The sequence below is a fragment of the Myotis lucifugus genome, unplaced genomic scaffold, assembly GCF_000147115.1.
Source record: "Myotis lucifugus unplaced genomic scaffold, Myoluc2.0 scaffold_60, whole genome shotgun sequence".
NCBI lineage: Eukaryota > Metazoa > Chordata > Mammalia > Chiroptera > Vespertilionidae > Myotis > Myotis lucifugus.
Genome location: NW_005871108.1, coordinates 4,882,906 through 4,909,109, shown reverse-complemented (window position 1 = coordinate 4,909,109; position 26,204 = coordinate 4,882,906). Strand labels below are relative to the sequence as shown.

The 26,204-nt window shown below is 39.0% G+C and overlaps 1 protein-coding gene across 1 annotated transcript in view; it reads left to right on the top strand.

The window, feature by feature from the left end:
- Positions 1 to 26,204, top strand: part of TRPC4AP (transient receptor potential cation channel subfamily C member 4 associated protein) — an 86,630-nt gene that overhangs the window by 19,630 nt on the left and 40,796 nt on the right. Inside the window, exons 3-8 of the mRNA XM_014456568.2 lie at positions 3,941 to 4,069; positions 11,970 to 12,086; positions 15,808 to 15,865; positions 17,579 to 17,634; positions 19,968 to 20,096; positions 23,716 to 23,923. Of these exons, the coding sequence (XP_014312054.2) occupies positions 3,941 to 4,069; positions 11,970 to 12,086; positions 15,808 to 15,865; positions 17,579 to 17,634; positions 19,968 to 20,096; positions 23,716 to 23,923 (697 nt within the window). The remainder of the gene's footprint in view (positions 1 to 3,940; positions 4,070 to 11,969; positions 12,087 to 15,807; positions 15,866 to 17,578; positions 17,635 to 19,967; positions 20,097 to 23,715; positions 23,924 to 26,204) is intronic.

The window sequence follows — 26,204 nt, the reverse complement described above, 5'->3', positions numbered from 1 at the left end:
GATCTCACTACATTTATTGGTGGTCTCACCAGTCTTTTTCGAAGGGCCTTTACTCAAATTTATCGGCAGCTTCTAAACAGTTCTTTAAAGACCTTAAAAGTGTGGTTTTGACTCTATATCCAGCATTTTGCTTTCCTCCATTTCTGTCATTTGTGTCCTGTTTCTTTGTCTCGGCATTTTTTAATCTTCGCTGTGTCGGTAGAGTGCCTTTCTGTGCTAAGTGTCCCAATTACCTGAGGTAGACACTCTTGGTGCACCCCCTTGTGGGCTTTGTGCACAGTCTTGTTGTAGATAAGCCTTGATTGTTGTAGTTATCACTGGGAGGAATTGAACTACAGGCCAATTGGCTGTGAGAATCAGCTGTGTCTGCAGTGGGAGGACTTCTGTGCTGGAGACACCCCTCTGGGGCAAGACTTGCTTCAATAGGGCTTTGGTGCTCACTGAGTCTGCCCCCTAAGTGTGTCTTTCATGGTTCCATGGAGCTGCATACTGGATGGTCCCACTCTGACCTCTGGGCTTCCTGGCTCCTGGATCTCTAGGGAGTTGCTAATCTAGCCTTTGCCTGAGGCTATCCAGCAAAAGTCTCCCTGCAGGGCTTGGGCGGGGCGGGTTCCACGGGATCAACAGGTCCGGGCTAGCAGTTATGGCTGCTCTCAGACTTGCCCTCAGAGGCTCTGCTTCTCAGTGTCCCAGTAATCGCTGCAAGCCCCTCGGAGAGAAAGCTGCCCTCGGGTTCCGACCGATGCCAGACAGTCCCGCTTCTCACGTATGAGTCTGGGTCCCTAGAGACTCGCCCGGAACTGGAGCTCAGAGCCTGAGATTCCCTCCCGATTGAAAACGACAACCGCGCCCTCAGCCACCAGCCCGCTACGCATGCACTCCGCACCTCAGTATTTTACTTCCGCACTGCGCCTCCTCTGAGTCTCGGTATGGTTTTCTCTTTCCTTCTAGTTGTAGAATTTCCACTCAGCCAGCCTTCCTGTGGTTCTGGATGATGTCCGTTCCGTCTTTTAGTTGTATTTTTGAAGTGGTTGTTCGAGGCAGCAAACCCCCGGTGTTTACCTATGCCACCATCTTGGTTTCTGACTGTACTTAGGTATTTTTAAATATCTGCTGTTTTAATTTCATTGTACAAGCTTGTATTCCTTTTGTTAAAATTACTCCTGAGTATTTTGGGTTTTTTTGATGATATTATAAATGGAATTATTTTCTTAATTTTGGTTTTGGGTTGTTCATTGGAAGTGTATAGAAATTCATCTGGTTTTTGTATATTGATTTTGTATCCTGCAATCTTGCTGAACTTATTAGCTTTAATAATTTGTGTGTGTTCCTTAATATGCAGGATGGGACGAAAGTAGATTTACAGCTGTGAGTACACGTAGCACAGAGTATATTCTGGTATTATTATTTAATTACTGTATTTTCCATATGAACAACTCTACACCTACTTTTGCCCCACCCTGTATTTTATATACAAGATCATGTCATCTGAAAATATAGTTTTACTTTTCCTTTGCAATCTGGATGCTTTTATTTCTTTTTCTTGTTTAATTGCTCTGACTAGAATTTCTAGTACAATGTTAAATAGATGTGTTGAGTGTTAGCATCCTTGTCTTTTTCCTGATCTTAGTGGGAAAGCATTCAGGCTTTCACCATTAATTATGATGACAGCTGTGGATTTTTGGTAAATGACCTTTATCAGATTGATTACATTGATTGCACGTTGAACCAACTTTCCATTCCTGGAATACTTGCTTGGTCTTGGTGTATAATTCTTTTTATATGTTGCTGGGTTTGCTTTACTAGTATTTTTCTGAGGATTTTTATGTCTATTCTCATAAGAGATATTGGTCTGTAGTTTTTGTGTGATGTCCTTCTTTGTCTGATTTTTGGTATCAGAGTAATACTGGCCTCATAGAATGAGTTGGGAAGTGTTCCTTTGTATTTAATAGAAGCATCTCTATTTGAGCTTTTCTTTGAGGGTAGTTTTCTTTCTTTTTTACTAAATTGCTAACTTGATCTCTTGTAGGGCCATCACATGTTCTGTGTGTGTTTTTCTTGAGTCAGTTTCTTTTGGTTGCATCTTTCTAAGAACTTGTTTATTTCACAGCAGTTTTCTAATTTGTTGGCATACCGTTGTTCCTAGTATTCATTTATAAACTTTATTTTTGTAAGGTTGCTAGTAATGTTTGCTCTTTCATTCCTGAATTTAGTAATTTGAGTTCGTGTAAGTTGGTCAGTGGAAGTAAAGTTTTCACTCTTTTTCAAAGAACCAGCTTTTGATTTTGTTGATTTTTCTCTATTATTTTTCTGTTCTCTATCATTTAATTTACAATAATATTTTTTATTTCCTTGTGCTTGGTTTGTGTTTGGTTCAGTCCTTTTTTTCTAGTTTCTTTTGGTAGAAGTTTGAATAAGTGATTTGAGATCACCTCTTTTAAAAATATAAATGTTTACAGCTGTAAATTTGTAAACACTACTTTTGATAAGTTCCATAAAATCATGGTGTATGTTTTTTGTTTTCCTTTCAAGGAAAGGAAAGGTGTTTTTCCATTGTTTTTGGATTTGCATTGATTTGAGCTTTAGAATGATGAAATTCCTAATATTTGATCATTTTTTACCTACAGAAATGGTAATTTCCTATGGTTTATCTTTATCCTAATACATTACTCTCACAAACATTACCTCCCATTATCCCAGTATTATCTTATTTTTACAATTAAAATATGCTCAGGAAGGATAATGGTACTTGTCTAGGTATTAGGACCAACATGTATCAGGATAGACTAAGACATTATTGAAGACTTGCATGTCCTATACTAGTAATAACAGTTACCAGGAGCTTTTACCTGATTGAGGGACAGGTGCACATGAAAATAATTCACATCCGGCCCCTGATAGTGGTTTGTCCCACTAGTGTTAGTGGAAATTGCCGTAATTGATTAATGTACCTATCATTGAACTAGTACCTGGCATTCTTTGAGAGAAGGTATGCATGACAAACAACAGCTTGGTACCTACTCTAAAGGAGTTTGTAGGTCATAGGAGGAGGTGAACACATGAGCTATTAATTATGATACAGTAGGATAAATGTTAGATACGGGCCCAGCAGAAGGGCACCTACTCTTTTAGAAAAGAGAGGCAAAGGCCAGTCAAAGAAATTTTCTGGCTGTTTGGTTTGCATTTTGAAGATGGAGAAGAAGCATCCAGGTAAAAGAGACAGGGAGAGGACATTTTAGGGGAAGAACCTGTGCAGAGGGGCAAAGAGAAAGAACGTGTGTATTTGGACTTTAGAGTGTGCATTGGGAAAGAGATGAGGCTAGAAAGGAAAGTAGGTGATAGAATATGAAGGGTGTTGTATCACAAGGCAAGAGTTAACTTTTAACTTATAGGCTGCTGAGGAGCTTTTGAAGGTTTCTAGAAAGAGGTCTTTGAATTATTTGTCCGGGGGGGGGGGGGTTGGGGAGGCAGTTGCTCTTCTTTGCCCTATATGCTAATACAGTTGTCCTTTAGTATCTATCTAACAGGGATTGGTTCCAGGATCCCTGCAGATAACAAGCAGATACTCAGGTCCCTTTTATAAAATGTCAGAGAACAATGCATATAGTTGCCCCTTCACATTTGTGGGACTCCCAGCCACAGTTTGAAAATATGATATTATTTTCAATCCTAGGATAGTTGAATCTGGGGATGCAAAACCTGGGTATACAGAGGGCCGACTGTATATTTACTGAACAAATTCACAAATACGATACTATTTTCAATCCCAGGTTGGTTGAATCTGGGGGTGCAAAACCTGGGTATACAGAGGGCCAACTGTGTATTTACTGAAAAAATTCACATATAGGTGGACCCACACAGTCCAAACCCATGTTGTTCAAGGTCAACTGCAGTTCTTTCCTCATCAGTAAAATGTGTATTTTTTTTTTTTTAATCACAGTTCACTGAGACATTTTTGACAGAGAGGGACAAACCATCCAAATGGAGTGGAATTCCTCAGCTGCTCCTTAAGCTCTATGCAACCAGCCACCTTCACAGTGACTTCGTTGAGTGTCAAAACATCCTCAAGGTAATTCTTTTGGGCCTTGGAGGGGCTGCATTCAGGGCCTCCAAGTGACACAAGATGTCTGCTTTTAAAAAAAAATCTCTCAGTCTACTTTTAAAAAGTGTCTGTTTTTATTACGTAAGCTATAGAAAATTTGGGAAGTTCAGAAAAAGTGCAAAGAAGAAAATAAAACCCCCAACACCAGAAGTTCCCTGTGGATGTCCTTCTGGACTTTGTCAGTGCTTGCTTAATTTGGGAGGTCAACACTGTGCCCTGGGATTGAGATGGCATTCTTTTTGAATAGGGTTTAAAAGATGTTGGTAAATTTAAAGGGTGTATTAAAGTTATCATTTATCATAATGTGAATCTTAAATCTTAATTAAACTATTATCCTTTCAAAAAAGAAAAAGATCCCACATTTCATGGAAGTGGCCTTGTGGTTATTGACAATTATCCTATCCTATATAAAAAAAGCCTAATATGCTAAGTGTCCGGTCGTCCATTCAACCAATCAAAGTGTAATATGCTAATGATATGCTAAGGCCACTCAACCGCTCGCTATGACATGCACTCACCATCAGAAGGCAGACAGTTGACCGGTCGACCAGTCGCTATGATGTGCACTGATCACCAGGGGACAGATGCTCCGACCAGTGGGTTAGCTTGCTGCTGGGGTCCAGCCGATCGGGACTGAGCAAGATGGGCCAGACACACCCTGGAGCCCTCCCGCGGTACCTCCCTGGCTGGCCAACCTCCCATGTCCCTCTCTGGCCCCGATCATGCACCAGTGGGGTCTCTCGGCCTGGCCTGCGCCCTCTCGCAATCCAGGCTGAAGGAACCCCCCTCCCCTCTCCCAAGTGCACAAATTTTGTGCACCGGGCCTCTCCCTCCCCGGCTGGCCAACCTCCCATCTCTCTCCCTGGCCCTGATCTTGCACCAGTGGGGTCCCTCAGCCTGGCCTGCGCCCTCTTGCAATCCGGAACCCCTCGGGGGATGTCAGAGAGCCGGTTTTGGCCCGATCCCGCAGGCCAGGCGAGGGACCCCACTGGTGCACAAATTCGTGCACTGGGCCTCTAGTGACTAACATAAGAAGATTGAAGGGACTGGGCTTGGTGTTTGGGAGAGAGATGGAAAGAATGCAGAGAGCTATAGTAAGACCATTGTCGAACTTAAGTGTGTGTGAGAATCGCCTGGAAGGCTTGTTAAAACATAGTGCTGGGCCCCATTCTCTGAATTTCTGATTTAGTCGGTCTGGGGTTACTATATCTAAACTTTAAATTGGAGGGATGAGAAGGGTGGGTCCAAATTTGAATTTAGAGCACCAGCTTTAGCTGCAGTTAAAACCCACTGTTCTTCAGAGGTGAAGTTTTTTTTGTTTTTTCTTTTTTTAAATATATTTTTTATTGATTTTTTACAGAGAGGAAGGGAAAGAGATAGAGAGTTAGAAACATCGATGAGAGAGAAACATCGATCAGCTGCCTTCTGCACATCTCCTACTGGGGATGTGCCCGCAACCCAGGTACATGCCCGTGACCGGAATCGAACCTGGGACCTTTCAGTCCACAGGCCGAGGCTCTATCCACTGAGCCAAACCGGTTTCGGCCAGAGGTGAAGTTTTGATTATTATATCACACTAGTGACCAGGCACACGAAATCATGCGAGTCCCGGGATCCCTCTCTGCGCACACCTTCCCGCACATGCAGCCCCGCCCTCCCACCCAGAAAGGGTCCCACCACTGCTGCCCCCACCGCCGCCCCGGGAGGTGGGACCCAGAAAGAGTCCCGCGACCACTGCTGCTGCCACGGGAGGCAGGACCCAGAAACCCACCCACCGGCCCAGCGGGACCCAGAAACCCACCCGCGCCTTCAGTCAAGTCCTCCAGAGTCAAGTCCCTGCCCAACCGCACACACCTGCTATGCGCGCAGCCTCCTGCTGATCGGTCGTTACGGTGTGAGGGTGTCATGACTATTAGCATATTAGCTCTTTATTATATAGGATAAGTCATTCTAAAATATAATAGGCTCCAGAATAAGCTTAATCTTTACCTTTAAGAAGAGGTATTTTGAGCTGAATCCACTGTGAGAATGAAGACCATTCTGAGCAATCACAGTCAACATTTCAGAAAATGTGGACATTGCTCTGAAGGGACACACAGTTATTGTGAAGGACCCCAGAGGCACCCTGCTAAGGGACTTCAATCACATTGATGTAGAACTCAAATCTCCTTGGAAAGAAAAAGGAGAGGCTACAGGTTGATAAGTGGTGGGGAAATTGAAAGGAACTGGTTACCATTTGTACCATCTGTAGTTATGTACAGGACATGATCACGGGTGTTACACTGTGCTTCCATTACACGGTGAAGGCTGTGTGTGCGCTCACTTCCCCATCAATGTCGTTATTCAGGAGAATGGTTCTCTTGTTGAAATCAGAAATTTCTTGGGCAAGAAATACATCCACAGGATTCGGATGAGGTCAGGTGTTGCTTGTTCAGTATCTCAAGCCCACAAAGATGAGTTAATTCTTGAAGGAAACGGCCTTGAATTTGTATCAAATTCAGCTGCTTTGATTCAGCAAGCCTAAACAGTTAAAAAACAAGGATATCAGGAAAAATTTGGATGGTATCTATGTTTCTGAAAAAGGAACAGTTCACCAGGCTGATGAATAAGATCTACGTTTTTCAGCTACAGAAACAAAATGCTAGATGGTTCCTTACACTTACGTAAGACATTTTAAAGATGCAATAAAAGTCGTGCATTGATTTGAGGGGGAATAAAAGAAATGTTTTGTATTTTTGATCTTCTCATAGTCTGACTAGGGTAGAAATAATTATAGTCTTTTACACTTGTTTAAAAACACTTTGTAAAGAGTTATATATTATTTCATTTGATTCCTGCAAAATTTGAAATATGAAGGAGGAGGAAAAAGAAGTAGAATGAGGGAAATTAATAGTGAGTGCTTGTTGTGTGATCATCATTTCTTTATTCATCCAGCAGATACTTATTTGAAATTTACTGTGTACCAGGCATATTTAATTCTTAGGGTAACTCTGTGAGATGGGTGGCTTTTTCTTTGTATTAGTCTAGAACAGCGGTTCTCAACCTGTGGGTCGAGACCCCTTTGGCGTCAAACAACCCTTTCACAGGGGTCGCCTAAGACCATCCTGCATATCAGATATTTACATTACGATTCATAACAGTAGCAACATTACAGTTATGAAGTAGCAACGAAAATAATTTTATGGTTGGGTCACAACATGAGGAACTGTATTTAAAGGGCCAGAAGGTTGAGAACCACTGGTCTAGAATATTTTGATTGGAGGTGACAGTAACTCAGACTAGCAAAAAAAAAAAAAATCCTTTATTGTATTACATAATTGACAAGGCACAGATGTGAATTCAGGAACTGAACAGTTAGGCTGTCCATTTCTTTTTTTATAATTCTTTATTTTTGAAAGTATTACATATGTCCCCTTTTTCCCCCCATTGACCCCCTCCAGCTCACCCCCACCCCCCGCCTCAGGGCCTCACCACCCCATTGTTTGTGTCCATGGAGGCTGTCCATTTATTATATTGACATCTGTGTGTGACCTCAGGTTCCTCCATGTAATCATAGGTCTTGGGTGACATTTCTATAAGGTGGGTTAGCCACTCAGGTGAGGTGAATGAGAGACTATTGGCTAGGGGCTGAGACTGAGTTGCTTGTTGACAACCTTAGCAGAACTATGTAGAAAGTGGGGAAGGGCATTTCCTCTAAGGAAATGCAGTTGTTACCTGAAGAAGAGAGAAAGCTGCTGGGCAGACAAAATCCAGCTGTTTTTTATATTCTCTTTTTCAGTTGAAAAAACCGAGACTCAATAGTAACCTGCCCAAAACCTTGTGGCTACTATATGATGAGCCCAGATTTGTCTTATACAAAGACCAGCTTCCACTGTACCAGGTTGCCAGTAGGAAGTACTTCCTGATTTTATGGATGAGAAAAATAAGATCCAGAAAAAGTGGTTCAGTCACTTACTAATTATGTGACCCTAGGCAACTTTGTGATTTGAGTTTTTTGCCTCTAAAATGAGTGAAACTATACTTATTTCATTGAATTATTTTAAGGATTAAATGAACTAAAGTGTAAAAGCCCAGTGCCTGGCATATAGCAGGTGATCTGTAAAAGTGAGTTCTGCTTTTTCTTGATGTGTGGTGCATGGACCAGCAGCATCAGCATCACTTGGGAACTTGTTATAAATGCACATTCTCAGGCCCCTCTCAGACCCATTACAACTCTACAGGTGGGACCCAGTAGTCTGAATTTTAAGAAGCCCTTCTGATGATTCTGATGCTCACCAGTGTTTGAGCATACAATGATTACTCTTGCCTATTGTGTTCCATTTTCCCTCACAGGTTCCTGAGGGGAGAACATAATGAGTAGGGTCCTGGATTCTTCCTACTCTCTCCCCTATTTCATCCAAAATAGTTCTGCTTTACAAGCACAGACTCTGGAGCCAGATTTCCTACACTTAAATCCTGTCTCTACCACTGTGTGACATTGACAACTTCTTCATGCCTCAGCTTCCTTATCTGTAAAATTTTGGGATAAGTTACTATTATCTTTTACAGGGTTTTGAGGATTAAAAGAGGTAATACATGAAGTACTTAGACCCAAGCATTAAATAAATTAGCTATTACTACTACTATTACAACTTTTATTGTATCAACTTTTCTGTAAGTTATCATTTTTTTCTATTAGCTCTGTTCCATATGAACAAAGGATTCTTTGGCCCCTCCAAATTTGAGAACCTCTACACTGTATTGACTTTATTGAATACCTGCAATGTCATGAGACCTAGGGAGAATACAAAGAGGAATCTGTTTGTCTTATCTTCAAGGAATATTTAGTCTAGGGAAGAAGTAACATACGTTTGTAAAGAGGTACAAAGTAAAAGTGCTAAATGCCACAATGAATTACAGATTTCTTTGGGGGTTCAGAGGTGCATCAGAATGCTTCTGCTGGGAGGGAGTCTCAGGCTCTGAGCTCCAGTTCCGGGCGAGTCTCTAGGGACCAGACTCATACGGGAGAAGCGGGACTGTCTGGCATCGCTCAGAACCCTAGGGCAGCTTTCTCTCCGTGGGGCTTGCAGCGATTACTGGGACACTGAGAAGCAGAGCCTCTGAGGGCAAGTCTGAGAGCAGCCATAACTGCTAGCCCCGACCTGTTGATCCCGTGGAACCCGCCCCGCCCAAGCCCTGCAGGGAGACTTTTGCTGGATAGCCTCAGGCAAAGGCTAGATTAGCACCTCCCTAGAGATCCAGGAGCCAGGAAGCCCAGAGGTCAGAGTGGGACCATCCAGTTTGCAGCTCCGTGGAACCATAAAGGACACACTCAGGGGGCAGACTCAGTGAGCACCAAAGCCCAATCGAAGCAAGTCTAGCCCCAGAGGGGTGTCTCCAGCACAGAAGTTCTCCCACTGCAGACACAGCTGATTCTCACAGCCAATTGGCCTGGAGGTCAATTCCTCACAGTGATAACTACAACAATCAAGGCTTAACTACAACAAGACTGTGCACAAAGCCCACAAGGGGGTGCACCAAGAGTGTCTACCTCAGGTAATTGGGACACTTAGTACAGAAAGGCACTCTATCGACACAGCGAAGCATAAAAAATGCCGAGACAAAGAAACAGGACACAAACGACAGAATTGGAGGAAAGCAAAATGTTGGATATAGAGTTCAAAATCACACTTTTAAGGTCTTTAAAGAACTGTCTAGAAGCCGCCGATAAATTGAGTAAGGCCCTCGAAAAGACTGGTGAGACTGCCGATAAATGTAGTGAGATCTTCAAGAAGACTGGTGAGACCGCCAATAAATGTAGTGAGATCCTCAAGAAATTAAGCATACACTGACTGAAATAAAGAACATTATACAGATTCCCAACAGCAGACCAGAGGATTGCAAGAATCATTATACAGACTCCCAACAGCAGACCAGAGGATCGCAAGAATCAAGTCAAAGATTTGAAATACGAAGAAGCAAAAAACACCCAACCGGAAAAGCAAAATGAAAAAAGAATCCAAAAATACGAAGATAGTGTAAGGAGCCTCTGGGACAGCTTCAAGCATACCAACATCCGAATTATAGGGGTGCCAGAAGATGAGAGAGAGCAAGATATTGAAAACCTATTTGAAGAAATAATGACAGAAAACTTCCCCTACCTGGTGAAAGGAATAGACTTCCAAGTCCAGGAAGCGCAGAGAACCCCAAACAAAAGGAACCCAAAGAGGACCACACCAAGACACATCATAATTAAAATGCCAAGAGCAAAAGACAAAGAGAGAATCCTAAAAGCAGCAAGAGAAAGAAAATCCGATACCTACAAGGGAGTACCCATATGACTGTCAGCTGATTTCTCATCAGAAACTTTGCAGGCCAGAAGGGAGTGGCAAGAAATATTCAAAGTGATGAATACCAAGAACCTACAACCAAGACTACTTTATCCAGCAAAGCTATCATTCAGAAGTGAAGGCCAGATAAAGAGCTTCACAGATAAGGAAAAGCTAAAGGAGTTCATCACCACCAAACCAGTATTATATGAAATGCTGAAAGGTATCCTTTAAGAAGAGGAAGAAGAAGAAAAAGGTAAAGGTAAAGATACAAATTATGAACAACAAATACACATCTATGAACAAGTGAATCTAAAAATCAAGTGAATAAATAATCTGATGAACAGTATGAACTGGTGATTGTAATAGAATCAGGGACATAGAATGGGAATGGACTGACTATTCTTGGGGCGGGGGAAAGGGGTGTGGGGGTGAGTGAAGAGATTAGACAATAATCGTGCACCTATGGATGAGGACAGTGGGTGGGGAGTGAGGGCGGAGGGTGGGGTGGGAACTGGGTGGAGGGGAGTTATGGTGGGAAAAAAGAGTAACTAATGTAATAATCTGAACAATAAAGATTTAATTAAAAAAAAAAAAAAAGAATGCTTCTGCTGAAGGGAATCAGAGAAGACTTCCTGGAAGAGGAGACACTTGAGCAATGTTTTGGATACCTATTGCTGCAGAACCAGCCACCCCAAAACTTGAGATAATAATCACTGTATATCTATAACAATTTTTTTTGGGTAAGGAAACTTACCCAAGAAACCACTTATCCAAATACATATATTTTTGACTTGTTTGGAGGTGTTGATGTAAGTAGTTGTTTATTATTTCTACTACTATTACTATTGTATAATGGTTTGATTGAGTGGTTTTTTTGCTTCTTGTGGTGTTGGCTGGGTATTGAATTATCTGGAAGGTCCAAGGTTGGTGCTGTCAGCTGGAGATCAGCTAAGGCTATCAGTCCTTAGCCTCAGTTCTCCTCATGGCTTCTCTAGGTGTCTATGTTAGACTTCTCACAACATGGTGATTGGGTTCCAAGATAGCAAAAGCCAGCTTTGCCAGTCTTTCTTAAGAATTAGGCCAGGATTGCATAGTGTCACTTCTGCCACATTCTGTTTGTTGAAGTGAGTCACACCTGCCCAGATTCAGTGTGGGAGAGGATTCTATAGGGCAGTGATGGCGAACCTATGACACGCGTGTCAGAGGTGACACGTGAACTCATTTTTTTGGTTGATTTGTCTTTGTTAAATGGCATTTAAATATATAAAATAAATATCAAAAATATAGATCTTTGTGTTACTATGGTTGCAAATATCAAAAAATTTCTATATGTGACACGACACCAGAGTTAAGTTAGGGTTTTTCAAAATGCTGACACGCCGAGCTCAAAAGGTTCGCCATCACTGCTATAGGGAGTCTGAATATGAGGAAGTGTGGTTTATTGGGGCTATCTCATGGGGATTTAAGTTGGGATTAAAATGCAGACTGCTGCTTTGGTGTCTGGTTGTGTTAGATATAAAAACTGAATGTCTCTCTTCATACTGTTTTTAAACTAGGAAATTTCTCCTCTTCTCTCCATGGAGGCTATGGCATTTGTTACTGAAGAGAGGAAACTTACCCAAGAAACCACTTATCCAAATACATATATTTTTGACTTGTTTGGAGGTGTTGATGTAAGTAGTTGTTTATTATTTCTACTACTATTACTACTGCTTAAAGGTTTGAGAAGTTAACTCTTAAAATGGGAGTCAGGAAACATTTCAGAATATATAGCAAACATTTGAGAATTTTAATCTTTAAAAGCTCATTAGCACTCACCTGTTTTGAAGCAGCATAGCTTTTACTTTAGAAGAATGTATTTATTTGAATTGATAATGTAGCCACCTTTTTTTTTTTTTTTTTTTGGAAAGCACGAAGTTAAAGAGGTATGTCTTGTACTTCCTCACTTTCCCAGTATCCTCTCTTCAGAGGTAGCTCTGATTACCAGTTTCTTCTATGTCCTTCCAGAGATGTTTTGTGTGTGTGTGTAAATAACCCCACTTCCCCACCTTAGGTTTATTTTCTCCAAATATAGAGGTGACATGTGATATATACAGGTGTATTGCTTTGTATCTTGCTTTTTCCATGTCATTCTCTAGCTAGGGGATAGTTTCATTTGAGTACATGTAAATCTGCCTCATTATTTTAAACAGCTCTGTAGTATTCCCTGATATAATTGTACCATAATTTATTTACCCAGGCCTAAGTTGATGGGCATTTATAGTTTTCTCATACCTTTGCTATTACAAACAAGATTGAAGTAAAGGTTTTTGTACCTACTCTGTGTACATGTGAATATATACCTTTGAGATCAAAGCATCTGTGCCTTTTATTGTTTCTGCCAATTGTCTGTTAGTGGCTTTTGCATCCTTTCTATTTGGTTATTAGGCTTTTCTCTTATTGATTTTCTATCTCAGTTCTTTCAGGTTACTATAATGTTACAAACTGTGTAGGTTATAAACAACAAAATTTATTTTTCACACTTCCGGAGGCAGGACAGTACAAGATCATGGCAAGGGCAGATTTGGTGTCTGGTGAAGGCCCTCTTTCAGGTTACAGATTCCCAGCTTTTTTCTATTTCCTCATATGGGAAGGGGCTAGGGATCTCTCTGAAGCCTCTTTTATAAGTGTATAATCTCATTCATGAGGTCTCTGGCCTCATGACCTAATCATCCCCAGAGGCCCTACCTCCTAATGCCATCACATATTGGATTTAACATGAATTTTGGGTGGTCACACACATTCAGATTGTATCAATTTGTAGCTACTCCTAATTTCTTAAGGTCCATTGTCTTATGTGTTGTATTCTTTTTCCTAGTTAGAGAATTGAATTTTGACTTTGTTTGTGGTACTTTAAAATGGAGAAAGTTTGCCCTGGCAGGCGTGGCTCGGTGGTTAGAGTGTTGGCCTGTGCACCGAAAGGTCTCAAGTTCAATTCCAGGTCAAGGGCACATACCTGGGTTGCAGTTTCATCCCTGGCCCCTAGTCGGGGCACATGTGGGAGGTAACCACTCAGTGTGTCTCTCATATTGATGTTTCTCTCTCTCCCTCTCCCCCCGCACCCCCTCCCTTCCACTCTCTAAAAATCAGTGGAGCCCTAGCCAGTTTGGCTGAGTAGATAGAGCGTTGGCCTGTGGACCAAAGGGTCCCAGGTTTGATTCTAGGTCAAGGGCACATACATACCTTGGTTGCAGGCTCCTCCCCAACCCGTGCCCTGATCAGGGCTTGTGCAGGAGGCAACCAATCTGTCTTTCTCTCATATCGATGTTTCTCTCTGTCTTTCCCTCTCTGTCACTCTCCCTAAAAATCAATGGAAAAATATCCTTGGGTGAGGATTAACAACGAAAATAAGTAAATAAAAATAAAAATCAGTGGAAAAAGTACCCTCAGGTGAGGATTAACAACAACAAAGTAGAAAGGTTTACTTTTTAGTTATGGCTTCAGAATTTTGTTTCTTGCTTTTCTGTTTCCTTCTAATATTTTAAAGTTTTTATCACATATGTTTAAATTTTTGCACCATTCTAAATTTATTTTGCTGTAATGAGTGAGGGACTGGGATCCTACTTTCCCCCCTAGATATCTGTCCCTTAGGTCCATCACTTGGATGGAGCATGAGGGCGGCTTTCATGTGGTTATTCTGTGTCTTGGTCTGGGTGTTGATTGTATAGGAATGATACTTGGTAAAAACTGGGGCTGTATCCTTAATATTTCTACTCTTTGCTGTATCATATTATACTTCTTTTTTTTAAGTTTTCTTATATTATTTTGATTTTATTTCATTTATCTTTTTTTAAAAAAATATAATTGATTTTTTACAGAGAGGAAGGGAGAGGGATAGAGAGTTAGAAACATCGATGAGAGAGAAACATCGATCAGCTGCCTCCTGCACACTCCCTACTGGGGATGTGCCCGCAACCAAGGTACATGCCCTTGACTGGAATCGAACCTGGGACCCTTGAGTCCGCAGGCCGACGCTCTATCCACTGAGCCAAACCGGTTCGGCTCATTTATCTTTTTAATTTAAGTTCTTTATTGTTGAAAGTCTTACATATGTCTCCTTCCACCCCCTTCCCCCAAAAAAGTTTTCTTCCCTTAGAGATGCCATTTTCTACAAAAGTAAAGCTTGAACGTTAAACATTTGTATATACATCATTTACCATAAACTTTATTCTTTAATTTCTGCTCTTTAATTTCTACTCCTTGGGAGTTCCATTGGCTCTATACTGTTTACTTACTAGTCAGTTCAAGGGACCCCCCTTCACTTCTGTATCATTCATCAAGGAATTTACTTAATAGACACCAATGTGTTTATGAGAGGAAAAAGAATAATGTGGGTCTCTAGCCTCATGTCTATTTTTAGTGAAAATGTGTCTTTCTATAGCAGGTGTCTGTCTCACCTTAGGACATCTTTGGATCAATGATTCTTGATTTTATGGGTTGTATTTTTGTGTGTTCTCCAGGAATCTCAGTTTGTTCATAAATATGGGCTTTTGCTTGGGTCATTTGCCCATTCACTGACCTTTAGTAGGGTGCTTTATTCTTGCCAAACCCCCTGTTATTGGTTTATTGTGTTTAAGTCTTCTATTTCTTTGCTGTTGCCCAGTTGTCTATTATTGAAAGTGGGGTATTGAAGTGTTCAACAATTATTTTTGAATTGTTTGTTTCCTTCAATTCTGTCAGCATTTGCTTCATTTATTTTGAGGCTCTGTTATTAAGTGCCTCTTTGTTTATAATTGTTATATCCTCCTGCTGGATTGACCCTTTTATAGTTGTAAATTTCCTTCTTTGTCTCAACAGAATGGGTTTTTTAATGCATACCTATTGTAAATAGTTTAAACAAAATTATATGTTGTATTTAAAGTATATAAAATGAAAAATGAATGCATATCATTCCTACCCCCTGTAGAAATAAGTATCAACAGTTTATGGTATATCCTTGAGATTATTTTTATGTTTATAAGAGAAAACAAATAATTCTTTAAGCAAAAGAAGAATCGTGGTGATATTCTGTAGCTTTTTAAAAATTAAAGCCACATTGGATCTCATAGATTACCTAATCTAATATGCCTGTTTTTTTAAATGAGAAAACAGAGGCTATGTTGGGGCATTGACCTGCCCAAGTTTACATGGGGAATAGGTGGTTAAGCTGGGACTAAAACCCAAGCTTTCATTTCAGACTCTTGGTATAGAGCTCATTTCCCTGAACCTCACTGCCATCTGCCTATATTGGGAATAAGAGGCTCTTGGAATACTGTTATAGATATTTGGGCCATGAGTTAGCATAGCAAAGATTGTTTTATAAGTTGTGCTTTGAATTAATTTTGAAGATTTTATCTAAAAATATATTTTTTATAGCTCCTTGTAGAAATTCTTATGAGGCCTACAGTCTCTCTCCGGGGACAGAAACTGAAAAGTAAGTATGTTTGTCAGCCACTTCCCCTTTTTCCAACCTGCTGATATGATGGTGGTTTCCAGGAGTTTCTCTTCTTCTCTTTCTAACTCTAATGGTGAGGACATGCCTTAGATTCAACTGCATGGTACTCTCTCCAATCCTAACTAAGCAGCTGTATTTATTCATTTTATATTAGGTAGAAATACAGGCTGGTGCTTTAAAAGAAAAAGTGTGAAAACCACTGGGCTAAAAGAATTATATCTAATAATCCTTGGGTCCAGTTTTTATGTTCTATTTGGTAATTCTTACTTCTCATATACAGTTAAGTGAGAGAGTAAGCAATAACCTAACCTAGTAAGATCACTGTGTGTGTTATGTCTTAAACTATTTTTTGTTGTTATAAAGGTGATATATGCTCTGTGTAAAAAGTTCAGTCATTGCCAGAGTGCATATAGTAAAAAGTAAAAATGTTTTTGGTGGTGCATTATTTCTTAAGTTCGGTAGTGGGTATATGGGTATTAGCCTTATTCTTCCTCATAATTTATGCATATTACAAATATTTTGGGGGTATTCAATATTTAATTTATAAAAAGAATAAGTGTACTTTGCTTGGCATTAAAAGCCAGAGATCACTTAATATTTGATGAATGCTCTTCTATAAACGTCACTTTATTTTTTTAATAAAAAAGTGTTTCCTCCATAATATCAACATGACATACTATATAAGACCTCATTTGTAGGTATAGTGATGGTTAAGAGGATTCATATTCATCTTTGAATATCCATATTCAGATTTTTTTTCTATCTAAATTGGTTCTTCTGTTCTCTATATACTGGTCTGGGTATTCCAACCTGCTTTAAAGTCATAAAATAAAAAAACCAAAAAGCCTCAGTAGGTTGAAAGGTAGTGATAAGGGATACAGGACACTTGCATTATCTCAGGATTATATCAGATAACCCATCTGGTCCAGCTACCTTGGCAGGACTGCCCATTGGGATCTCAGAAGGAGACCCAGCATTTTTAGAGGTATTGTAGCAGCATAAGATTAAGTGGAAATAGTTTTTGAAAATAAAACTATGCCAAACAAAACACTTTGTCCATGGTTCATATTCAGTTTTATTACCTCCTAGTTTTAGTTTTCCTTTTTATGCTATTTTCTGTTCCTACTGACAGAGAAGTAAGTAGCTAGTTCTTTATTAGGCTTGATAAGCCAGGCATTAAAAGCCATTTCCCTAATATAAATAACCAAATTTATAATAAGAGACATCGATATTCTTATACTTTGGATTCTAGTAGTTCAGGTTTTGGAAATGTTTCTTGAGGACCCAATTCAACACAAGCATCAAAAGGTTTAAATTGTTTATTTTTTGTCTATTTAAATAGCCACAAAAACAAACTAAAACTAAAAGCTTGGATATATTCTAAGCAAGCTACAAAGTGAATATGGCTTATTTTAAATAACGATATCAACATAGACTGAAATTATGAAGACTGTGGAGCATAATGAAAACGGCTACTGTATCAAACCAAAAGCAGTCTACAAATTGATTTGTGGGTTCTGATGGGCACCATGAAAATCTTTGGTAAATAAAAATTGAAGGGAGATATGCTTATAGGAAAATAATCATCTTGGAGGAGATTATGAGAAATTGTTTTTATTTTCAAAAAATTTAATACAGTTTTACTGTCTTTTCAATGAGAAAAATAGCCAATTACTTCCCTTTTGCTTTCAGTAAGTGATGAAATGTCCAAGGACTGTTTGAGCATCCTGTATAATACCTGTGTGTGTGTAAGTACCCTGTCTTTGGTGCTGCATTTATCTCCCCACCATATCTGCAGTCCTTGAGAAAGGACGATTCAAGGGAGGTGGTGGGCCTGAGAGCTATCTTCGGATATTAAAGGAATTGGCCTTATTTTATGTGTGTCTGAGAACCAGAACCAACAGGTGGAAATTATGGGGAGGCAGAGTTTCATAGTATTGTTGACCTTAACATGGGCTGCACAGATTCAGTTTCATATGACCCATGCAGTTCAAACCCGTGTTGTTCAAGACTCAACTATATTTTCAACCTGCTGTTGGGAATTTGTGGATGTAGAAGGCTGACTGTAATTACAGGTTTTTGACTGTACATAACTCCTGTGTTGTTTAATGGTCAACTGTAATTGTTAAGAGCCATGGTTACTTCAGCAGGTACTGAACTCCTTTAACCCTAGAGGTATCCAAGCAGAGACTGAACAATTGTCAAAGGGTGACAAGCATTGGAAGAGTGTCTGTGACCTCTAAGATACATTTTAACCTCCTAATGCCCATTCCTTCATTTTCCTTGTTAGAAGACAAAGTAAGAACCAGAAGCCTCACCCACGATTTAGCAGGACACTACTACATCGAGCAGTGAGTGAAAAAGAATGGTGAATAAAGAAAGCAGTTTAGTAGAAAGGAAAGAGCATAGCACTTAGTACTAGAACTTGATTTTGAGTTCTGGTCTTTGGCTTAGTGCTTATTAGTTCACCTCCTGAGCTTTAGTTTCTTATCGGTAGAGTGCAGTTAGTAATCATACTAACATCATAGGGTTGTTGTGAAGACTAAATGAGATGATAGATGTGAACGTACTTTGTAAAGCAGTATACAAATGTAGTTTTTATAAGACACAGTACCTGTCTTTAGGAACTTCTTTGGTAAACTGTAAACAGTGAATCATAATACATAGCAGGATGAAACAAGTGCTGTTGGAGATGTGAAACCTGCATGCTATGAAAATGCAAAGGAAAATTTAATTTTATTTCTTGCCTCATTCAAAAAAGACTTCAGGCATCTTACAGGAGTATGTAAAATCTATCAAAATCATAAATTTAATTCTTTTTTTAAAAATACATTTTATTGATTTTTACAGAGAGGAATGGAGAGAGATAGAGAGTTAGAAACATCGATGAGAGAGAAACATCGATCAGCTGCCTCCTGCACACCCCGCACTGAGGATGTGCCCGCAACCAAGGTACATGCCCTTGACCGGAATCGAACCTGGAACCTTTCAGTCCACAGGCCGACGCTCTATCCACTGAGCCAAACCGGTTATGGCAAAATCATAAATTTAGAAGTATGAATTTAGAAGAATGAAAGGATAAATAAGTTAAGGGTATAACATACATCTAAGAAATGGGCTAATATAAAAATGTAGAGCATAAAATCATCTGTATTATGGATGGTGCGCAAATTTGGGTTTAAACTTCTTAGCAGCCAACACAAATAGGGAGATATGTTTTAACATTTACACAGCTCAGCATCTGTAATAGTGCTGTGCACTAGAAATACAATGTAAGCCACTTAGGTTACTTTAAATTTCCTTGTAGCAATTTTTTTTAATAAGAAAAAAATAGGAATAAGTGAAGTTCATTTTAATACGCTTAAAATTAAATAGCAAGATTTTTTTTTGCACTGACCTTTCGAAATCTGGTGTTTTTTACACTCAGCACACCTCAGTTCAGACTAGCCACATTTCAAGTGCTTAATAGCCACATGAAGCTAGTGGCACAAATAGGCACAGGCAGAGCTATAAGTAAAAATAAACTAATTTTCAGGAAACATACAATTATTCTTGGAGCTGAGGCCACTAAGAAATTGTCCTTATTAAAAAAACGACTGTATGATGTTATTAACTCCATCATTGATTGGCTTTTAGAGTTGAAAATACAAGTACTTCAGGGACTGGGCAGAAAACAAGAAATGTTTGAAGTTGCTGGTTTTTGGAGTGGGGATTTGTACAAATTGGGACCATCCTGGAATAGGCACGTCTTTGCCTGAAAAATATTTACATTCAAAATTTTAAAAGTACTGCTGGTTAAATAAAACTTGGACTACTGTATGCTAGTTATAGCTTCTGATTTAGATACCAAGCAGATGCTAGGTCACAAACCTATAAGATTATCATGAAAACACCCCTTCCCAGAAAAAATGCATTTGCACACAGTGTTTTGTATATTGTTTTAGGGATTTAAGACCTAAGCCAAGAATTTCAGATGTAATGTGGGATTGTGTTTCCAGTGTCTGGAAGGGATATCTTGCTCTTTATATATATTTTTTCATATTTATAACTTATTCTGCCTTTTCTCTCCTCCCTGTGATAGACGGAAGGAGTTACAAAGCGTTTGGCAGAAAAGAATGACTTTGTGATCTTCCTGTTTACACTGATGACGAGTAAGAAGACATTCTTACAAACAGCAACCCTCATTGAAGATATTTTGGGTGTTAAAAAGGTATGTCCTCCGACAGGTGGGTAACCAGGTGGGAGAGAGTCTCAGCTGATTGGATTCTGGAACCTTAATTAATGTACAGAACCCTTTTAAAAGAAAAATTCTTCCGTACTCCTAGTGTTAAATAATTTTTTTGTGTTACTTAAATACATCTGTATTCAAGTAAAAATTAGGTTATACTTTTTATACTAATGGGTCTTATATGACTATAAAACCTAAACAAATAAACAAATTGAAATCAAAGTAATTATAAAACTCAAAAGTTCAGATTGACATAATGAATTTAATGTGATAGCTAATGTCACTTTGCCAAAATCAAATTGCCCCGCACTCACTAATTATTATAATGCAGATCTTTATAGCATACCTACTGCTACATGCTGTGTGACTTCATTCTCTTACCACTTTATTTGAACTGCTGTGAAACCTTCATTTATTAGGATATGTTTCCCTTGGTAATTTTTGACTTTCACTTTTACTTAAGTTTACCTGTGTTTTTCTCCCATTAGTTGTCAACAGTTAATGTTAATTGACACCAACACAGGAGACACAGGTAATGATCACTGAAGTGTGGCCACTTGGTCATAAGATGTACATTCAAATGATCCAGAATATGCTTAAAAAAAATTATGATTGAAATGAAAGCACTAAATTAAAAACTTATCATTGCAATCTCCCAGACCCTAAAAACATACCCATAGACATCTGTTAGAGAACCACTATATTAGATTTTTGGTGTTATGCTTCTTCGGACCTGAAACTTCCTTCCTTCCCCAGTATTTGTCCCATACAACCATGCTGGTTGCAATTTGGCAGAATTCTTTTACTACTCGGGAGGCAGGAGCAGCCTCCTAGCGTTGGCATTGCTGGGAAAAGGGCACCCCCGTGCATTGTGTTGTCCCCAGCTTTCACTTCTGTCTTTTCGCTGTACTTTCCTCAGGTCCTGTTTGTTATCACCCAGGCGGAAGATGCATAAGTGGCCCATTGTCTGTAGGAACACATTGGAAATGTGTGCAGGTCCCAGACAGACCCTTTGTGTCCTTTGATAAAAAGGCTTTGTTGTTTTTCTACTAACTGTGCTCCAGCCAGTGTGAGAGAACGGGCTTCCAGTCTTCCTGGCAGTATCAGCATAGGAGTCTAGAATTGCTTTTCCTGTGTTGCCAAAATGTTGATGAGTTCTGCTAGATATTATGGGTATCTTGGAACATTTTGCAAGGGAGGCAGACACCATAAGAAGGAACCCAAGCCACAAACTGGGAAAAGGTATTTGCAACCCATGCAACTGACAAAGGATTGGTAGTCAAAATTTATCAAGAATTCTTACAGATTGGCAAGAAAATGAAATAGTTCAGTAGAAAAATGGACAATGATATGAACATGCATTTCACAGAGGAGAAACAAATGGTTCATAAGTATAAGAAAAGATACTTAACCTCATTGATACTTAGGGAAATGCAAATCAAGACCACAGTTAGAGAAAATAGAGCAAATTTGGTGAGAATGTATATCGTTGACCACACTTTTCTAGTGATGATACTGTTTTATATCAGCAGAATATCTTTACCTTTCTTCTGTTTTCTACTTTAACATGCATATACCCTGTGACCGAGCACCTAGGTATGCACTGCCTTGAGGGGCCAGGACATCACTACCGCAGCCTGAGTCTCAGGCATGCTCATGGGAAAGCTCATTCCGAGAACAGTGATTCTTAGAAATGAAAACACTGAACTGAAGCCAAGAGGTTGTGCAGTTAATTCAGTGGGTCTGCCAGCTAAATAGAAAAGATCAAAGTGTATCATATAAGGGTATTGTTTGAAGAAGTTTTTGTTTCTTATTTATACATGTATCTATGCATTCACATATGTATGTTTACTGGGTAATTATGGATATTTCTAATCTTGGGCATTGTAAGAATGGTTTGTAAGCCACTGCCCCAGAAAAACTGCACATGTGCATCAAGAAACACAGAACAAAAAACTGAAACCAAGCCTGTGATCTATCTTCAGGAGAATGGGTAAATAAATGTACTCCATTCACACAGTAGAACACAGGCATAACTCCGAGGTACTGCGGGTTCAGTCCCAGACCACTGCAGTAAAGCAAGAGTTTCACAAAGTGAGTCGTCGTCTTTTTGCTGGTGGAAATTTTTCCTTCTACTTGTTAAAACTGCAACATCTGTGAAGTACAATAAAGCAAAGCGCAAAAAAACGAGGTATGCCTGTGTTAGAAAGTGGTGGAAAAAAAGGAACTGTTGCTAAAGGCAACAGCACAACTGAATCATAGAAATTATTGCTAGAAGTCAGTTGCAGAAGATTGGATATAGTATATCATTTTTATAAAGCTCAGAAATAACTAAACATAAATCATATAAAACTGTTTTTAAAGGCAAAGTAGTAATAAAATTCAGGATAGTGGTCATTGCCTCTGGCAGAGAGGCATGGAGATGTGATAGTAAAGGCGTGTGCAGCTATTCACTTTGTTATGCTTTATACCATATGTTATGCATCGAATAAATAAAAATTAAAATACATTTGACCCTTGAGCAACACAGGTTTGAACTGCATGGATCCATTATACATAGATTTTTTAATTAAATATTTTTTCTTTAAATCGTGTATTACATGAACTTTTCTCCTTTTAAAACATCTTTATATTCCTCAGATAATACCTGCTACTCTTCCTCCCACTAATTTACTTAACTTCTCCTGGATTGGGTATTTCTCTGTCACAGAGAGTACTATAATCACATAACAAAAAGCATTTTATAAAATTTAATTCTCATTTTATCTAGGAATAGAAGGAAAATCCCTTAATATCTATTAAAACTTACAGCAAACATTAAACTTAATGTTAAACTTTGGAAACAATTTTATTAAAGTCAAGAAACAGGCAAGAATGCCTATCACTTTCTCTAGATAATTGGTTACTTGTGCATATACAGAAGGAGACACCTATAGGAATGTTCATTGCAACATTGTTCAATAGTGAAAACTTGTAGTTCATATATATATGTTGTGGAGTAAAACAATGAAAAACAAGTGAACTAGAACTACTTGTATCAGTGTAGTTAAATCTCAGTGTTGACTGATAAGTAAGGTGGTATATGATGCCATTCACACTACGGGCAGAATAGTACCATATGTTTTTATGGAAATATAAGTATAAAGACATGGGAATAACAAATACAAAGTTCAAAATAACGATTACCTCTGGGGAGAGAGAAGGGAATGCAAGTAGGTGGGGAAACTCGGTCCTTCAGCTATATTTGCAATATGTTACTTCTTCAAAAGAAACCATCTGTAGCAAGAATGGCAGTTTATGATTCATAAAACTTGAGTGATAGGTATTTTGTTTGTTTGTTTAGGTAAAATGAGCAAAGGTAGAAAATAAGAACAGTGGTGCTCAAAGGGTTTAATCCTCAGACTGGTCCTAGGAAGTAGGTTAGTCCCATTTGACAAATGAGCAAACAGACTTAGAGAGGTTCTATAATTTACTTCAGCTGTAAATTGCAGAGCTGGGATTTGAATCTAAGTGGCCACATTCTTAGGGGAATGCAAGAGAGGAGCACATCTAATTTCTAATGCACTGAGCACAGGGATTGTTTTATTTGTGTCTTCTGTAGGAAATGATCCGGCTAGATGAAGTCCCCAATCTGAGTTCCTTGGTATCCAATTTCGATCAACAGCAGCTTGCTAATTTCTGCCGGATTCTGGCTGTCACCATTTCAGAGATGGATACAGGGAATGATGACAAGCACACACTTCTTGCCAAAAATGCTCAGCAGAAAAAGAGCTTGAGCTTAGGGCCTTCTGCAGCTGAAATCAACCAAGGTAATGTCTCTAAACTCTCAGAAATTTAAGATTGTAGCTCTGAGACACCTTTCTAAATCATATAGCTTTTTCAGTATCTCTAGAGCTTAATCCATGTGAGGGTGTTTGTTCATCATTGGAGGGCCAAGTCTGTAGTATTCATCAGATTTTTGAATGGATCAGAACCTCAAAAAAGTTAAGAATTATTGTTTGTCAGAGTCACAAAAACCTGTACTTTTGGTGCACTAAGTCTCTCTGGGCCTTTATTTTATAGGTTATGCGCACGCATGCGCGCGCACACGTATATACAAGATTATTCATTGCGGCATTGTAATAACAAAAGACTAGAAATAATCTAAATGTTCATTAGCAAGAGACTGCCTAGTTTAAAGAATATTTATATAATGGAAAATTATGTAGCTTTTAAGAAAAAAGAATGAAGAAAATCTCTATATACTGATATAGAAAAATCTCCAATGTGTATTAATGGTAAAAAGGAAAATGCAGAACTGTGTGTATAATACTTTTTGTATTAAGGCAGGGAAGAGGGACTAATATCAAATATATTTGTTTGCTCATATGTAGTATGCATAAACTGAAAGCATACACAAGAAAACTAAAGTGGCTACCTGTTAGGCATGGGTGTATTATTTTATGTATGTTTGATTTTAAACCATGTGGATATATTGGTTATTTAAATGGGAAAAAAAATACGATTCTAACTCATCTATTCCATCTATTGCTTTTTGGTAGCAAAAGAACTCTGTTCTATTGTCCTGGCCTAAGCAGGTTTTGGGGGAAATTAGGCATATATCTGTTTGATCATAAGAGTATAGATGATTTATATTTGAACTAAAACATTATGTCTTGCCCTAGACGGTTTGGCTCAGTGGATACAGAGTCGGCCTGAGGACCAAAGGGTCCCAGGTTTGATTCCAGTCAAGGGCACATGCCCAGATTGCGGGCTCCATCCCCAGTGAGGCAACCAGTCGATGTGTTTCTCTCACATCAATGTTTCTCTCTCTCTTTCTTTCCCCCTCCCTTCCACTCTCTCTAAAAATCAATGGAAAAAATATCTTCGGGTGAGATTAACAACAACAACAAAAAAGCTAGTTCTAGAAATACAGTTGATTTAAAAAAATCTCATGTTTACCATAGGGTTAACCAAATAACCAAGGTAGAATAATAAAAATTTAACATTAAAAAACAGCAGTAGGAAACTACAACCATTTTACAGCAGCCCTAATGATGCTTTGAAAACAATACTCTGTTTCTAAAGTCCAGTTGACTGGATGAGTGCATTCCCAGGCCTATCTCTGCAGAATTGCTACATGCTACCCAGCAGCCTTCCTTCTAAATACTGTGTCTGAGTCTTCTACTAACTCCATTAATGTTCTGGTTTTAGTTATGAACATATGACTATAGATCAGTGGTTCTCAACCTTCCTAATGCCGCGACCCTTTAATACAGTTCCTCATGTTGTGGTGACCCCCAACCATAAAATTATTTTCGTTGCTACTTCGTAACTGTAATTTTGCTACTGTTATGAATCCTAATGTAAATATCTGATATGCAGGATGTATTTTCATTGTTACAAATTGAACATAATTAAAGCATAGTGATTAATCACAAAAACAATATGTAATTATATATGTGTTTTCCGATGGTCTTAGGCGACCCCTGTGAAAGGGTCGTTCGACCCCAAAGGGGTCACGACCCACAGGTTGAGAACCGCTGCTATAGATGGTCATAACTATACTTGTAGGTTATTAAGGAATGTAATTTTACACTTTTTAGTCATGTGAAAACAAGTGTGTGAACTCTGTGGACCCCAGGTTATTGGTTCTCCCTTCAGCTTGTTTTTCTCTCTGAGTCCTTAGCCTTCCTTGGTCTGTGTAGGCTTTTCTTATGACTGGAGGAGTACTCGGTTAGTAAATCATAAAATATACATTCTTAGAATCATGTTACCTCAAAGCTAATTTAAACATACACATACATATACACTGACAAAGCTCACATAGCTAATCTCCTGCTATATTGCTGATATTGAGCCAGAAGAACATTTACCCAGAACTGATTTTATGTAATCCTTCAAGCATCTCTGTGAAGTAGAGATTAGTATCTCCATTGCACAGATTAGGAAACTGAGGGTCATAAAAGTTCAGTATTGGATACCTGTGTGTGCTGAGGCACAAAGTAACTTTCAACTTTTAATTTTCCATTTAAGTAATCTGTTTTATTCTGTTAGTATTGATTACCTTCATGTACCTGCTTGTAAGCTGACTTAAGTAAAACCAGTACT